Here is a 17,324-nt window from a genome sequence, read left to right on the forward strand (position 1 = left end):
CTATCAGCTCACACATGTTCACGCCTGTTAGTGGGAGAATCTTTGCCGCTACAGCTCCCATCCGGAACAGTTTCCTGTGTCCCTCTACTTCATCAACTCTCCACCATTCACTTTTTTATAACTACATTACTTTCTCTTCAAAAAAGCCTTTCTACATAAGAATGATGTGTCAGTTCAGGGGTATCAGCTCACAACACTGACACCTTACCCACTTCTTCCTCCCAAATCCTGCCAACCAAAAAAAAGGGGCGGGGGGGAAAATAAACCCTAAAATTAAGGTTCAAAATAAAAAAAATAGCACCTCTAATCCAAACAGAACTTTGTCCTAAAAGAGGAAGACATTCCAGAGACTCCTTGAAGTCCACTAAGGACTTTGCTATTGATTTTACATGGAAGGCACCTAGCTACTATGGTGATGGCAACAGTATAAAACACATGACATTTAAAAACAAAGACAAACCAATAACCATTTCTAGAAATATATTTTGATCCTTCCCTATACTTTTTAATTTCTCTTCTGCTATGATGTTATTTAACTCTTTAAACTATTCAATAATTACAGTGTTTTGAGATGCAATTTGTATGAAATTTGCAGTTGTATTGGATACTCTCCTTTCAGGGGATAAAGACCATCAAATAGAAAACACACATGGAGCTGTAGAAGGCAGTAAGGTAAATCCTGTTTCTGTTTTTCTTTTTAAAAAGATCATGTGGGTTTCCAAGTTTCTGTATTGGTATTTTGAGAGAAAGAGAGAGAGACAGAATGCATACTGTATCAAATAAAGTTTCTGTAAGACAGTTGCTAGATAACTGCTAATACTAGCAACAACAACAAATTGGGCTTGATTCAGGAAATTTTCAACAAAGTAGCTATTCACACAATGAGTCAATATCCTTGACATCTTACAGTTCTTGTGGTTTATGTGATACAGCAAGCTATGGACAATTCTGGTGTTTCAGGCTCTTAAGCATTGACAGTTTTACTTAGCAGTTGAACTCTGCTGATGCTGACTTGCAGCTTTAAAAGGCTATTTGGCCGGGGGCTGGGGGTGATGTTCAGCGATTCTCCCCCCCCCCACGAATGGAGGTAGGAACCTGTGCTGGAATATGTGGAAATTAGATAGTTTATTAAAATGCCTCATTAAAATATATATTGAAATTCTAAAATGTTCCCAGATATTCATTAGACACAAGCAATCTCTGAGGTTTCACTGAGGCTGTCACTCTCCATAGTTTAGACTGATTTTATCATGGGTCCAAACAAAAAAAAAAGGCATCACTGATTTAAACTGAACCAAAATGTGAGAAAATATCTTCTAGTTACTGCCTTTCTCCCAAGTTACTACCAGTATTTATAACATGATCATGCAGATTTCCTAACTGAGGTCCAATCTTGTACACCTGCAAACTATTATTGAATTAAATGGGAGATAGATGGGTTAGAGCTGGAGGATCAGGACCACAGTAGGATCATAAGCTCTGGTTCTGAATTTGATAGTGCACATGCAAACTGCTTCGTTAACATGCTATCAGTTGCAGGACTGAGAACAAAGGTAGGACATTGATTGACCAGTAATTCAGTTCTGGATTTCCTTTCTGAGTCTACCACTGAGCTAAATGCCTTTCTGATTTAAAAAAAAAAAAGCTTTATCCATTGCATTACTTACCTTTAAGTTTCTAAGGGCATGCAACCCATTTTGCATAAAGGAGAGTTAATGTCTCTGCTGCAGAAGTGGAGAAGTAACTTTTATAAACACTTGTGACATTACACAGGCAGCAGTAAATAATTGATTCACTTGGAAGATTACTGGCTCTAGGAGTATGGTTAAGAGTCTCTCACTTTTGTGAGGTATTAAAAAAACACAAGATATCAAAGATCCATTTTGTGCAGAGACACAAGAAGAGAACGGATAAACAGTTCTATTGTCACATCAATTCAATTTACACAAAGGTGTATGTCAAAGGCTCTCTAAAGGTACTCTTTATTATCTGCTCTACTCTTTGGATGTTTTCTACTGTGTTGCCATAATTTAGAAAGCCCCTGAAGGGCTTCTGTACTTCTGAAGAGGGTGTGCAATACAGTGTGTTGTCCAAAATAATTATCTGTAACCACCACCTTACCTGAGGCTATATGTCAGTCTGTGCTCACTAGGTACTCAGAGACTGCATCTAATTTGGACCTAAAGGCAGATGCATGTGAATAATACTTACAGAAATGAAACAGGATTGAAGCCATAATGGAACTAATTTATTAGTTAAAGAGGAAATCAACCAAAGAAGCTGTAGTTCTTACTCTTAACAAATATAAGCTTTTTGTATCATATATCTTAGCAATTTTTTTGTTGTAGCATCCAGTAATAAATGTTCACAAAGACATTTGAAAAACATTATTTTAGTCATATATAAGCTGGGAAATGATTAGAAATTTATTGGGAAACGTTGGTAAACACTGATTTCACTGTATGCACACAAATCAACAAAAATATATATTTCCAGCAAAAATGAAAATGTACAGATAGGCAAAGAAAGAAAAATGCTGGTTGAGAACTTAAGGATTCCAAATGCAGTGATTTAGATTTTTGAATATGGCTTGTTACAAATGGACTAATAGTAAAAAACAGGTATGATTTGTTGATTTAAGGATATTTACCTTGTATATTTTGACATGATGTTAAAAATGTGTGTTAACACTTATCAAGCTTTTTGAATCTCCACATTGACTGTCATTACATAGTTGTCTGAGACCTCCCCACCCCCAATTTCCTGCCACTGTGAAAATTTAAATCAATAAAAAAGCTTGAACATTAATATAGATATTATCTCTCAAAACTATAAAATCTGAACTCTGCCAAGCCCGGTCATGTATGTGACATTTTTTCTCTCCATATCAATAAGGAGGTGTTCTCTGAGTCTAATCTTGTAAATCAGGAGTAACTGCTGGCAGAGTTACATCAGTGTAGGAATAAGGTGATGCAGTGAAAAATTAGACTTTATCATTCAAACCTCCTCCCATTGCCCCCAAAATACACTAAGATGTAGGAACTGCCATGATAACTCTATCTGCCTTAAAAAGGAAATTTACCCCTTCACATACCCCATTTAAGACCTGATCGTGGGGCTGAAGTGGCCTTTACATGAGGTAGCAGGCTTTGCACTGGCCCTCTGCACTGGGATGAATATATCACGAGTTAAAAGACAGAGGAACAGATTGCCTCCACCTTTGCATGGGTGTGCAAGTGTGGGAGAAAGAATTATGGAAAGAATTGGAATCAGCACACAGCTGTGCCCCATGTGACATCCTCAGGTAGTTTTGGTGCAGCCCACATAACACGTAAGCGACCCACAATGATAAATAAGTTGAGAACCACTGCTCTAGCACATAGGGAGAGCTCGCATGTCAGGGCAGCGTACTCCTCATTCTTGAGCCCACCCCCTCTGCGTGATGGCATGGAGGAGGGTCAGGTACATGCTCCAACTCCTTCACATTCCCTGTGGAGCAAATGGAGGAGCTCCTGTGCTGTCCCAAGGATGTATGATTGTCCCTAGCCCTTCTGCGAAGCACATCGAAGGGAGAGAGATAGCACTTGTTGCAATACAGTGCCTTTCCAAACTCTTCCTGTTCTAAATGCCAAAGAGATGAGTACACTCTGACCCAAAAATGCAACTCGATGGACAAAAATGGAGCTGAGATGCTCTGGTAGTGTGGGGGTCTTTGGCTTTGTTTATGCTATGTTTACTGGCTTTTGAGTTTTTGCCCTAGGCAAATTGGGACACTTCCTGTATTCCCAGCCTACAGTTATACACACATTAAGCACCACAAAAACATATTGCTATACCTGGTATTTTGCTGTCCTATGGCCTATTTTGTCTGTACAGTAGAGCTGGTCCTTCCTGCGAAATATCAGAATAGCATTTCAAAGAATCTGTACTGAAACTTGATGGCAGTGATAACACTTCTGTTCTCCTACTGTTCTCTCTCATTTATTTAGACTGTAAGCTCTTTGGATCAGTGACTGTCTCTTACTATGCACTTTTACAGGTGCCTAAAGCACTGAGACCCTGATCTCAGTTGGAGTCTCTAGGTGCTCCCACAACACACATACATAAATAACATGGTAACACCATTAATAACTCTCATATTTCTTAAATATTTTCAGATAATTATGTAAACACCTCATACCTGCTTGTAAAGTTAAAGGTCCATACTCTGATCTCAATTACATTAATGTAGTTCCAGTAATGCCATTGATTTAAATTATGCTGCTGTAAATGAGAGTAGAATTGAGTAATATATCCCTACTGCTATATTCTTATTATTAGAGCATGGAATTTCTATCCAGAGAGATTCTATGGTACAGTTTGATTTACTTATGATTTTTACTTCCTTTGATTCTATGCTTTCTTTTCACATATAATGCCACTCCCCCATCAGGCCGACCTGTTCCGTCCTTCCGATATATTTTGTACCCTGGTATTACTGTATCCCATTGATTATCCTCATTCCACCAAGTTTCTGTGATGCCTATGATATTAATATCCTCATTTAATATGAGGTACTCTAGTTCACCCATTTTATTATTTAGACTTCTAGCATTGGTATATAAACACTTAAAAAACTTGTCTCCTTTTAGCTGTGTGCCATTACACGATGTAATTGAATGGGACTTTTTTTTATTTGATTGTTTCTGATCAGACTCTGCCTGTATTTTAGCCTTTTCAATCCTCTCATCTTCATTAGGACATAGAGATTCTCTATTAATAGATCCTCCCCAAGGGATGTCTGTCCATACAGCACCCCATCACATCACAATGTCGCTTTCCCCCAGCCCTTTGTTTAAAAACTGCTCTAAAACCTTTTTAATGTTAAGTGCCAGCGATCTGGTTCCATTTAGGTTTAGGTGGAGCCCATCTTTCCTGTATAGGCTCCCCCTTTCCCAAAAGTTTCCCAGTTCCTAATAAATCTAAACCCCTCCTCCCTACGCCATCATCTCATCCATGCACTGCGACTCTGCTCTTAAGTCTGACTAACTGGCCCTGCATGTGGAACTGGAAGCATCTCAGAGAATGCTACCATGGAGGTCCTGGACTTCAATCTCTTACCTAGCAGCCTAAATTTGGCCTCCAGGACCTCTCTCCTATCCTTTCTTAGTCATTGGTACCTACATGTACCACAACCACAACCACTGGCTCCTCCCCAGAACTGCACATAAGTCTATCTAGATGTCTCGAGAGATCCGCAACCTTGGTACCAGGCAGGCAAATTACCATGCAGTTCTCCTGGTCATCGCAAACCCAGCTATCTATGTTTCTAATGATTGAATTGTCCATTACTAATACCTGTCTCTTTCTAATAGCTGGAGTTTCCTCCCCACTTCATAATGAATGAAGAGGACAGGTCACTGATTTAGAGTGATGTGGATTGCTTGGTAAAATCGGTACAAGCAAACAATGTGTATTTTAATATGTCTAAATGTAAATGTATACATCTAAAAAGAAAGCCATAGTTGTAGGATGGGGGGCTATCCTGGGACTCAGAGACTCTGAAAAAGATTTTGTGGTTGTGGTGAATAATCAGCTGACCATGAGCTCCAAATATGATGCTGTGGCCAAAAGAGCTACTGTGATCCTGGGATGCAAAATAGGGGAATCTTGAATAGGAGTAGAGAGGTTATTTTTTATATTTGGCATTGGTGCGACTGCTGCTGGAATACTCTGGTCAGTTCTGGTGCCCACAATTCAAGAAAAATGTTGATAAATTAGAGACGGTTCAGAAAAGAGTCACAAGAATGATTAGAAACCCTCCCTTATAGTGACAGACTCAAGGAGCTCAATCTTTTTAGCTTCACAAAAAGAAGGCTAAGGGGTGACTTGTTTGCAGGCTATAAGTATCTACATGGAGAACAAATATTTAATAACAGGACTTCAATCTAGCAGACAAAAGGTATAACATGATCCAGTGGCTAGAAATTGAAGCTAGACAAATTCAGATTGGAAATAAGTTGTACCATTTTTGACAGTGAGGGTAATTAACCATTGGAACAATTTAACAAGACTTATGGTGGATTCTCCATCACTGCAAATTTTTAAACTGAGATTGGATGTTTTTATATAAAATATGCTCTATGAATTATACTGGGAAGTTCTATGGCCTGTGTTATATAGGTGGCCAGACTAGATGGCCACAATGATCCCTTCTGGCCTTGGAATCTATACATCAATGAATCATTTTTCTTCCCATCTTATCCACCTTGGCTTTCCTGATGACATCTCCTTTTTCTCCTGCTACGGTTCTGGATGCTTATACAGCATCCTTTTGGGTGGATCCTCCTCTTCTGAATTCAAATCCTATGCTTCTTCCTGTAAAGATTTCTGGGTAGTATGTGTTTCTTTCCACCCTGCTAGTAATTTCATTTCAGCCACTATCTCTAATCTTGATTATTGAAACACTCTCTTTGCCACCAATTTTCTTCCCTCCAGTCAATGAAAAATATTGTCCCCCCAAATTCCACTTTCTCTATCATATCAAATTTAAGCTTCATGTGATGGCCTAGAAAACCATACATATCTTTGCCCTGCTCAAACTCATATCTTAGCCAAACTCATATCTTACATTCCCACCCTGTTCCTGTCCCCTCCAGTCCACCAATGATGTCAGCCTTGTTGCTCTGCTTATCCACTTGCCCCATAAACATTTCCGCACAATCTTGCATTTTGAGGAACATGATTAAGTGATTGGAAGAAGCTATTGCAAGAAGCTGGACTCAATGACTCAGAAGGTCCTTTCCATTCCTATAACCTATGGCACCTCCTATTCATGGATGTCTTCCCTGACATGGTACTCAAGGCTACTACTGCCTCCATATTCAAATGGCTCCAAGAGTCCCACTTCTAATGACACATACAAGAAATTAACTCTCAAATTATGGTTAAATTGTGATGACTGAAATTATCTACAATCTAAAAAAAACATCATGCTATTAATACATTTTATTATATAGAATGGAGCTTGACCAATATATTTTTTCTACATCCCTTTCACCTGCTCTTTGTCCATCTTCCAGACTGTGCTCTCTTCAGCACAGGAAACTTACCTTCTTATGAGAGTGCCCAGCACAGAAGGGACATTACCAGAAACAGACAAAAAACAGAAGCAGCAATGATGGCAGTGATATTAAACCATTGACTAGGTACCATTTCAAAAAAAGTCTCTGTGTATGGGTAGATAGGTAAGGAGCTGCATGCAATGCACTGATTGCATTCCTTATGTACTGCACAAATATTACAGATTCAAGATCCAGACTCTAAAGCTGCCACCCCACTGTAGCCCAAAAAGGTTTCGTAGCTAAGCACCCATGGCAACAAACTTCTGCTCGCTACAAGCTCATGGCTTTTTGTCATGCTTTATTTACATACAACCATCTGATTCTCTTTCTTCTCTGCTTTTCTCTCATCTTTTTCATATAAAATAAACAAAAAATCATATTGGATTTTATATCAGCTGTTTCCCCTACTTCTTTTGGAGACTACATATAAAGTTGCTGCAAACCAGTTGCTCTATATTGTAGCAGCATAGTAGTAGCATAAAAGGTCAGTTCTACAAATATTCAGCAAAGGCTTAAGAAATTTGTGATGAATTAGTCATCCTGACAACTAACCATTCTCCACAGTATTTTACAACTACTCCAAGTTTATGTGTTGCAGCAGTCTACAGATAATTTCTGCTGAATCAGGCCATTGGTGGTTTCATTTACTTGGATGTTATTTAATTGTCACTCTTTTAAAATAGTTTATAGCTTTTAAAACATCTTTCAAGTGCTAAGAGAAATGTCTTATGTTTTGTGTTAACAGCTAAGAAGCACTGAGATTTCACACCAAATTAGCAGGAATGTACAAAGGATATATGCAAAATGAAAAGGAGTACTTGTGGCACCTTAGAGACTAACAGATTTATTTGTGCATAAACTTTCGTGAGCCAAAGCTTACTTCATAAGTAAAAGTAGGCAAAGTTAAGTCAAAGTTAGCCAGTAATCACTGTAGCTAACCTTGACATTTTTCCTAGCCTAGATATACTCACTGTGGATTCAGCAAAACAACTATGTTCTAACCAAAATATCCTGTCATATTATCCAGTTTTCCCAGACTTCTCACAAACTGCATGGCTGTGTGCTATAAGTGATTTTTATTGAGAGGCATTTTACCTAAAAAGCAGTTAACTTTGACAGATGGAGAACAGCTTCCATGAGAAATATCAAGACTCTATACAAGAATATGTAAAAACACAAGCAAATAAAAATCTATTTCTGTTTAGATTCAGTTCAAAGGGGCCAAATTCTTTTTTTAATTCCAGATAAGCAAGTGCAGTACCAACTGATGCTATATGGAATTGCGTACCTCTGCATGAGGTGCCTAAATTTTCAATATAACATCTCTCTAGACACGTGACTTGGCACCATTTAAACAATTAACATAGCTCATCCTCTTGCTTCTGCTATCTAAGATCTGATATGCTACCGAAGTATGAACTGGGCACAGCTTTAGAATCAGTCTGATAAATGCAGTTTCTGTGCATGTGTGAAAACTTAGTTGTGAAAGTCAAATATCAAAACCATTTCTTGATCTTTAACAGCCCAAAATGTATCCTGTGTGGCTGTTGCCAGCCTAGAAGCAGCAAATATACACAGATGGTATGATTCTGGTCCTGGGGTTCAGTGCAGCATGTTCCCAACCTGGTTCCTGGAAAAAAGGAAGACCTCCCACAGATATAATGCATGAGTGGGGCTCCTGGCAATTTCAAGAGGCATAGCAATGTGAAAGTTGGGAGGGACAGCTGCGGAAAAGCTGCTCTGTAGGGCATGCTTCCCTAGGAAGTCTCACCTTCTTTCATGCAGCATTAAGTTCTGACCTGTGAAACCTATTGTTTTGGGGCTTGGCTGCAGGAAAAGCGTGTACAGCCACTATGCTGTCCATCCATGGGGGGGGGGGGGGGTTGAGAGTGAGCTGGAAATCATTTCAAAGGGACCTTATGGAGGAATTGGTTGTCCAGGCAGATACACCGGACCTACTGGATTGGATACAGGATATTCGACTGGTCCACTTATATATGTGTTTAATAGCTCACACCCTGAGTCCCCTATACACACATTGTTCTGCAAATTATAATAATGTATAACATGTTATATTTACGAACTTGGGCCTGATCCTGAAAACATGTGTAATTTTGCTTGCATGCATAATCCTACGGACTTCAACAGGATGACTGTGTTTCAAGTTAAACATGTGCATAATTGTGGCAAGATTGGGGCCTTTTTCATTATTTAGTTATTAATTGGGATGTAACAACTATAAATATTGAGAAAAAAGTATTTAACCACACAGTACTTAATAGCATTCAACAGCCATTTTATTAAACCTAGCCGACATTTAAAAAACACTTTCCCCAGTTCAGTTTCCTAGAGCTAAGACTGAAACAAACAAAGAAACAACCAAAACCAACATTCAGCACCGAAGATAGTTAATAAACAGGGGAAAAGAGAAGAGAAATTAGTATAACCAAACAATTTCTCCCATTAAAAATAGCCTATAAACACTTACCGAGTGGTTGTCCTGCAATGATCCTGGAATTCTCTCCTGCCACTGCAGCCCTTGCATGCCTCTCACTCATATACTGTACAAATGCATAACCTTTGTGCACTGAGCAGCCAACTATTTTTCCGTACTTTGCAAAAATTGCCTCTATGTCCCCTTTTTTGACAATGGCTGTGTTCAGATTGCCAATGAAGACTCTGGAGTTGATTGACTTAGGGTCATTTTTATTGGTGACATTGCTGGTCTGTGTTTTGCCGGTCATGGTTGGCTCGCTTAGCTTTAACCCTTAAACAAAGAAGAAAAAGAAAACACAGTTACCACTGGCTTCAGAGAGTTTCTCAGTGATAATAACTCACTTAGGCTAAATCCAAATTCATCAGTATTCTATTTTCAAAAAATGAGTAGCAATAAAACTGGCATGTGAGTTTTTAAATATTATCAAGAAGTCAATTTTAAATCTTTCATTTTTATGGATTTAAATATATCACCAGTGGACTCTACTGCAAACAATTGTGGATTTGGGCTTTGAAATTCAGTATTGACTTGTTAAATACCTAACTATCTAGAACTGCAAAGAAAGAGAATGAACCATTATCTTGTGTTAATGAAATGAACATTTAAGGCTAGATAGAGAACAAACTCTAACAATAAGAAAAGGAGTACTTGTGGCACCTTAGAGACTAACAAATTTATTAGAGCATAAGCTTTCGTGAGCTACAGCTCACTTCATCGGATGCATTTTCATCCGATGAAGTGAGCTGTAGCTCACGAAAGCTTATGCTCTAATAAATTTGTTAGTCTCTAAGGTGCCACAAGTACTCCTTTTCTTTTTGCGAATACAGACTAACATGGCTGCTACTCTGAAACTCTAACAATGAAAGACTTCTCTGCCTTTGTTTAGGTTTCAGAGTAGCAGCCCTGTTAGTCTGTATTCGCAAAAAGAAAAGGAGTACTTGTGGCACCTTAGAGTCTCTAAGGTGCCACAAGTACTCCTTTTCTTTTTGCCTTTGTTTAGTAAGTGTCAGCCATTCACCATTAAATACCCCACTGAATACCATTGACCATTGTGAGGAGCACAGAGCAAGCTATTTACAGTTCACACAGTTTCTTACCATAATCAATATGTTTTATTAGAAACTAACAATTTTCTCCCCTTAGAAATATCACAGGACAAAAAAAAATGCAGAGAAAGTACAAATGGCTAATTCACCGAGAATGACAAAGTATGAAAATAGACCATCTTTATGGAATAAAAACAGTGTTTTTTTTCCTGAAGAGGCAATAAACCAAATTCAGCCTTGGTATAATGTTACTGGAATCAGTAGAGTTACACTAGGGAAAGATATGGCTTCAGATTGTAGATTTATGCCCTTATTTTTACAAATCACATAGCTTGGTGGGGCCGCATCAATATATTGCATGCTCTGTCTACTCCCATGAAAACAGAAGCTGCAACTTCCTGTGCTCATGCAGCCCTATGCTTATAAATAAGATCCACCTAACTTTGATAATATTTCATAACCAAGAAGCTAATAAGTATAATATGCAAATCATACATGCCTGAAGCTTCCTTTCCTTGCATTTACACCTGCTATCACTTAAGTGGAGGTAGAATGAGTATTCCATATGGCTGCTGGCATTTCTCCAGCTACACTAAGCAATAAATGGTCAAAAACATCCATATACATTAAACAACAATTTTAATAAATATGAGGTCATTCATATAGTAATTAAGTATATACCATCTCTTACAACTACTTTGTTATTGCTCTGTTTTAATTTAGTCATATTTTAGTTTAGATCATATCACAGTAGCAGCTCAAGCAAGGCATAATGTGAGAAGGTACTCCAATTAAAAGCTGCTTACAGTTAAAGCACTGGTTTCAGAGTAGCAGCCATGTTAGTCTGTATTTTCAAAAAGAAAAGGAGTATTTGTGGCACCTTAGAGACTAACAAATTTATGTGAGCATAAGCTTTCGTGTAGCTCACGAAAGCTTATGTTCAAATAAATTTGTTAATCTCTAAGGTGCCACAAGTACTCCTTTTCTTTTTAGTTAAAGCACTGTTCGTTTCTCCATTCTGGACTCCTAAAGACTGACAGTAATTAGCACAAGTATAATTTTTTTAAATCAATAGCAACCATATATTAAGAGCTAGAAGAAAGGAAACCATTGTTATTGAACTCAGTACAATTCCTAGGGCACAAAAATGTCCTCAACAAAAGAACCATTACCACGATTAGCACTATTTTTGGCACTCTTAGAAGAAACTGATTCAGTCCCACGTACCAGATGTTGGCTTCAAGGGCCAGAAGGGACCATTCTAAGGCCAGAAGGGACCATTGTGATTATCTAGTCTGACATATTGCATTACAGATGCCATAGAATTCCCCTCCCCCTTCCAAAATAATCCCTAGAGCATATCTTTTAGAAGAACATCCAATCTTGATTTAAAAATTACCAGTCATGGAGAATCTACCACAACCCTTGGTAAATCGTTTCAAAGTTTAATTACCTTCTTGGTGCGATCATGGTTGAGGCATTCTAGTAAGCTTGAGCTTTCAAAGCCAAGGAAAACCAAGTACTTGATTTATCAAAAGAACACACACACACAATATAGGCAATCAGTCGGGCAACTTTCACCAGAAATAAACTTACTTAATAATACAACATTCAAAGAATTTATAATTAGACAAAAGACTATTATTTATTATAACCACATCAATTCCAAATGGATCTTGCCTGAAGGCACACAAGCAGAGCACACAACTTTCAGCCTACAAAAGCCAATGAAGTAACCTTCACCAAAGAAGCCTCCGCTTCATTGTATGGCAAGATTCGCATCAAAGTAACCACCCTTCCCTCCACACTGCAGTATCCAAACCCAGCAATCCAAGTTGGAGTGGTAGTATGGAATGGTGGCTACGTAGGATCAGAGATCTGTGATAACCCCATTAAGTTTGCAGTAACTAACTACAATGGTTTTAGTAAAGCCACTTGGAGGCAGTATGGCCCAATGGATAGGGTAACTGCCTGCCTCCTCTCCTAATTTACTGTATGAACTTGGACAGTCACTTCATCTCTCTGTGACTCTGGTTTCCCTTTCATACTTTGTCTGTTTAGATTATAAGCTTTTCAGAGCAGGACCTGTTTCTCATTATGTTTATACAGCACATAGTACAATGGTGTATGATCTGGGTTGAGGTCTCTAGGCACTTCCATCACGTAAATAAATAATAAACTGGCAGTAAAAAGGATAAAAATTAAAAAGAAAACAGAAGTTAAATTATGGCTATAGCCATTAAAAATATATTATGTTCTAACTCCCCCATGTTGTTTCACCATTTGACATGGGAGTTTTGGAGCATTCATTTGTTATTTGATTAAAAAAAATTCTTTTTCATTTTTACATCCAATTTTGCTCTGCAATAGTTTAAATAGAGTTTGATTAGGACATTGTATCTTTCTGTCCTGTAACCAGAATTTGCATCGCAAAGTATATGATTTTGTGTTGAAAAGTGTTTGTCTGGTGGGTTCTCTCATATTCAAACAAACAGTTAGGAAAATGTGTTACTGAAATTCAAAGAGTAAGAATAATATTAACAGTTGTATAATTGAGATTGGATTGCCTTTCAGGGCTATGTATAATAAAACTGTGCATATTTCACAAAATCAAAGACACACAGGATTCTCCATTACAATGATAAAGAACTTACGATAAGTTTTGCATCCTACTAACAATATCCATTTGTGAACACTGAGTTGTACTCAGCATATCTGTATTCTTATGTACAGAATTGTAAATATGATATGCGTAAACTCTGACAACTGAAGGAAAAATAAAACCATTTACTTTTTGCAATTATTGCGGAACCTAACATAGTATTTGAATTGATCTAATTTCCTTGCAGCTTTTAATAAGATATAACTCAATCATCTTGCTAATTTCTTACCATATCAGTTTTACAAATATCTTCTGTGCATACCAGCTGTGGTTATAATTATATCTGGTATCTAAGAGATATATATTCAAAAAAAGTATTTCACAATAAGTATGCAACTTTTTATGAAATGCATTGATTTGTTTTGTTATGTTGAAACTGACTCAGAATTTCACCAGTAATAATAAACCCCTAAACTGTCTTACTTGACTTAAGAACTAAAATCATTCCTCACCATGCAGATTACTAATGCTTTGGTATATTGAAATCACAACCCTCTCTAATTTAGTAATTTTCAACCTTGCTTCTAAAAGACCACCAGAATTTTATTTTTATGTAGATATGAATGCAACCTCCTTTGTTTTTAGAACAGTATGTTTGAATAGTATATATATGCTATTATTTATACAGGGATAACAGGTTTGCATGGCAAATGAAACCCTGGCCCCACTGAAATCAGTGGAAGTTTGCCATTGCTTTTAGTGGGGTCAGGATTTTACCCACTGTCTTTGTCCCAAAGACATTACAATATAGGCTCCAATCCTGTAAAGACTTACTTACATGCTTAACCTTGAGCATATGAGCTACTCACCTGTTCAAAATTAAGTATATAAGTAAGTCTTTAAAGGACCAGGTCCTAAAATGGGATGAAAAATTCACACCCTTGAGAGATGTAGCTCCTGATATAAACAGTGCTAGGTCAATGGAAGAATTCTTCCATCAACCTAGCTACTGCCTCTTGAGGAGGTGGATTAATTACAGCAATGGGAGAACCCTTCCCGTTGCTGTAGTGCATCTACACTGAAGCACTACAGCTGCACAGCTACAATGCTGCAGCTGTGTTGCTGTGGTGCTTTAAGTGTGGACCTAGTCTCAGCAAACCAAACTGACTATCCCAACAGGCTTCAAACAGGGGATGTGGTCAATAAGATTTGTGAGTTTTCCAAACATCTCTTTCCTGTTTGGTTCAAGCCATCAGGTTTTTCAGACATGACATTTCATGGCTTATTCAATGCACAAAAACCATAGGAATAAAATTACCTATGTACATAATTTCTGGTTGCCAATTTCATTAAAACTTTGACTACTGCACAATATTAAAAATACTAAAAAACACAATCACTGAAAATTTACTTTTTTACGACTTGTGTGGGTTTCCATAGCATGGGAATTAGACAACATTTTTGTGACCTCTTGTCCTATCCATCCTTAAATGGGCAAAATGTAGCCCTTCCCCACATGTTCTTACTTTCCAAACATAAATCATTAGTATGAGGATCAGACAACATCTTTATCTGAACATTCTCCAGAATCTATTCTGCTTTCAAGACTGAAATTCATGGTCCCATAAATACGACCACACTAGCATTTTGCTAATAGTTGGTCAATATTTTGTCATGATTCATAGCATGTGACCATTGTCACAAAGGTTAAGAGTCTGTAAATATTAAGAATACATGTTTATCACTGTAAAGCAAAAACATGTAGCAAAACATGTATTAGTTCTTTTTATTCTATATGAAATTCCCCTCCTTTCTAAATGTCTGAAGATGTGTATTTAAGCAGTAACAATAATGACAACAAGAAAAGGAGTACTTGTGGCACCTTAGAGACTAACAAATTTATTTGAGCATAAGCTTTCGTGAGCTACAGCTCACGTCATCGGATGCATTTGGTGGAAAAAACAGAGGGGAGATTGATATACACACACAGAGAACATGAAACAATGGGTTTTATCATACACACTGTAAGGAGTGATCACTTAAGATAAGCCATCACCAGCAGCAGGGTGGGGGGAAAGGAGGAAAACCTTTCATGGTGACAAGCAAGGTAGGCTATTTCCAGCAGCTAACAAGAATATCTGAGGAACAGTGGGAGGTGGGGAGAAATAACATGGGGAAATAGTTTTACTTTGTGTAATGACTCATCCATTCCCAGTCTCTATTCAAGCCTGAGTTAATTGTATCCAGTTTGCAAATTAATTCCAATTCAGCAGTCTCTCGTTGGAGTCTGTTTTTGAAGATTTTTTCTTGAAGGATAGCCACCCTCAGGTCTATAATCGAGTGACCGGAGAGATTGAAGTGTTCTTCAATTGGAGCAAATGCGGTTATATCATAGGTCGAAACAGCAGACTGGACTTCTACATAGAGTGCTTCCGCCGATGTGCACAAGCTGAAATTGTGGAAAAGCAGCATCACTTGCCCCATAACCTCAGGCATGCAGAACACAATGCCATCCACACCCTCAGAAACAACTCTGACATCATAATCAAAAAGGCTGACAAAGAAGGTGCTGTCGTCATCATGAATAGGTCGGAATATGAACAAGAGGCTACTAGGCAGCTCTCCAACACCACTTGCCACAAGCCATTAGCCTCTGATCCCACTGAGAGTTACCAAAAGAAACTACAGCATTTGCTCAAGAAACTCCATGAAAAAGCACAAGAACAAATCCGCACAGACACACCCCTAGAACCCTGACCTGGGGTATTCTATCTGCTACACAAGATCCATAAACCTGGAAATCCTGGACGCCCCATCATCTCAGGCATTGGCTCCCTGACAGCAGGATTGTCTGGTTATGTAGACTCTCTCCTCAGGCCCTACACTACCAGCACTCCCAGGTATCTTTGAGACACCACTGACTTCCTGAGGAAACTACAATCCATTGGTGATCTTCCTAAAAACACTATCCTAGCCACTATGGATGTAGAAGCCCTCTACACCAACATTCCACACAAAGATGGACTACAAGCCGTCAGGAACAGTATCCCCGATAATGTCACGGCTAACCTGGTGGCTGAACTTTGGGACTTTGTCCTCACCCATAACTATTTCACATTTGGGGACAACGTATATCTTCAAATCAGCAGCACTGCTATGGGTACCCACATGGCCCCACAGTATGCCAACATTTTTATGGCTGACTTAGAACAACGCTTCCTCAACTCTCATCTCCTAATGCCCCTACTCTACTTGCGCTATATTGATGCCATCTTCATCATCTGGACCCATGGAAAAGAAGCCCTTGAGGAATTCCACCAGGATTTCAACAATTTCCATCCCACCATCAACCTCAGCCTGGACCAGTCCACACAAGAGATCCACTTCCTGGACACTACGATGCTAATACGCGATGATCACATAAACACCACCCTATATCGGAAACCTACTGACCGCTATTCCTACCTACATGCCTCTAGCTTTCATCCAGATCATACCACATGATCCATTGTCTACAGCCAAGCTCTACGATATAATTGCATTTGCTCCAACCCCTCAGACAGAGACAAACAACTACAAGATCTCTATCATGCATTCTTACAACTAGAATACGCACCTGCTGAAGTGAAGAAACAGATTGACAGAGCCAGAAGAGTACCCAGAAGTCACCTACTACAGGACAGGCCCAAACAAGAACATAACAGAATGCCACTAGCCATCACCTTCAGCCCCCAACTAAAACCTCTCCAACGCATTATCAACCTATCCTGAAGGACGACCCATCACTCTCACAGATCTTGGGAGACAGGCCAGTCCTTGCTTACAGACAGCCCCCCAATCTGAAGCAAATACTCACCAGCAACCACACACCACACAACAGAACCACTAACCCAGGAACCTATCCTTGCAAGAAAGCCCGTAGCCAACTCTATCCACATATCTATTCAGGGGACACCATCATAGGGCCTATTCACATCAGTCACACTATCAGAGGCTCGTTCACCTGCGCATCTACAAATGTGATATATGCCTTCATGTGCCAGCAATGCCCCTCTGCCATGTACATTGGTCAAACT

At 38.7% G+C, this 17,324-nt stretch overlaps 1 protein-coding gene across 10 annotated transcripts in view; it reads right to left on the bottom strand.

Moving 5' to 3' along the window:
- The window catches only part of RALYL (RALY RNA binding protein like), a 629,175-nt gene that overhangs the window by 338,574 nt on the left and 273,277 nt on the right, over positions 1-17,324 (bottom strand). For all 10 annotated transcript variants that reach the window (XM_038392746.2, XM_043507667.1, XM_043507660.1 and 7 more), the window contains one exon: positions 9,592-9,870. In XM_038392746.2, the coding sequence (XP_038248674.1) occupies positions 9,592-9,847 (256 nt within the window). In that variant the 5' untranslated portion in view covers positions 9,848-9,870. The remainder of the gene's footprint in view (positions 1-9,591; positions 9,871-17,324) is intronic.

This window comes from Dermochelys coriacea, chromosome 2 (genome assembly GCF_009764565.3).
Source record: "Dermochelys coriacea isolate rDerCor1 chromosome 2, rDerCor1.pri.v4, whole genome shotgun sequence".
Lineage (NCBI taxonomy): Eukaryota > Metazoa > Chordata > Testudines > Dermochelyidae > Dermochelys > Dermochelys coriacea.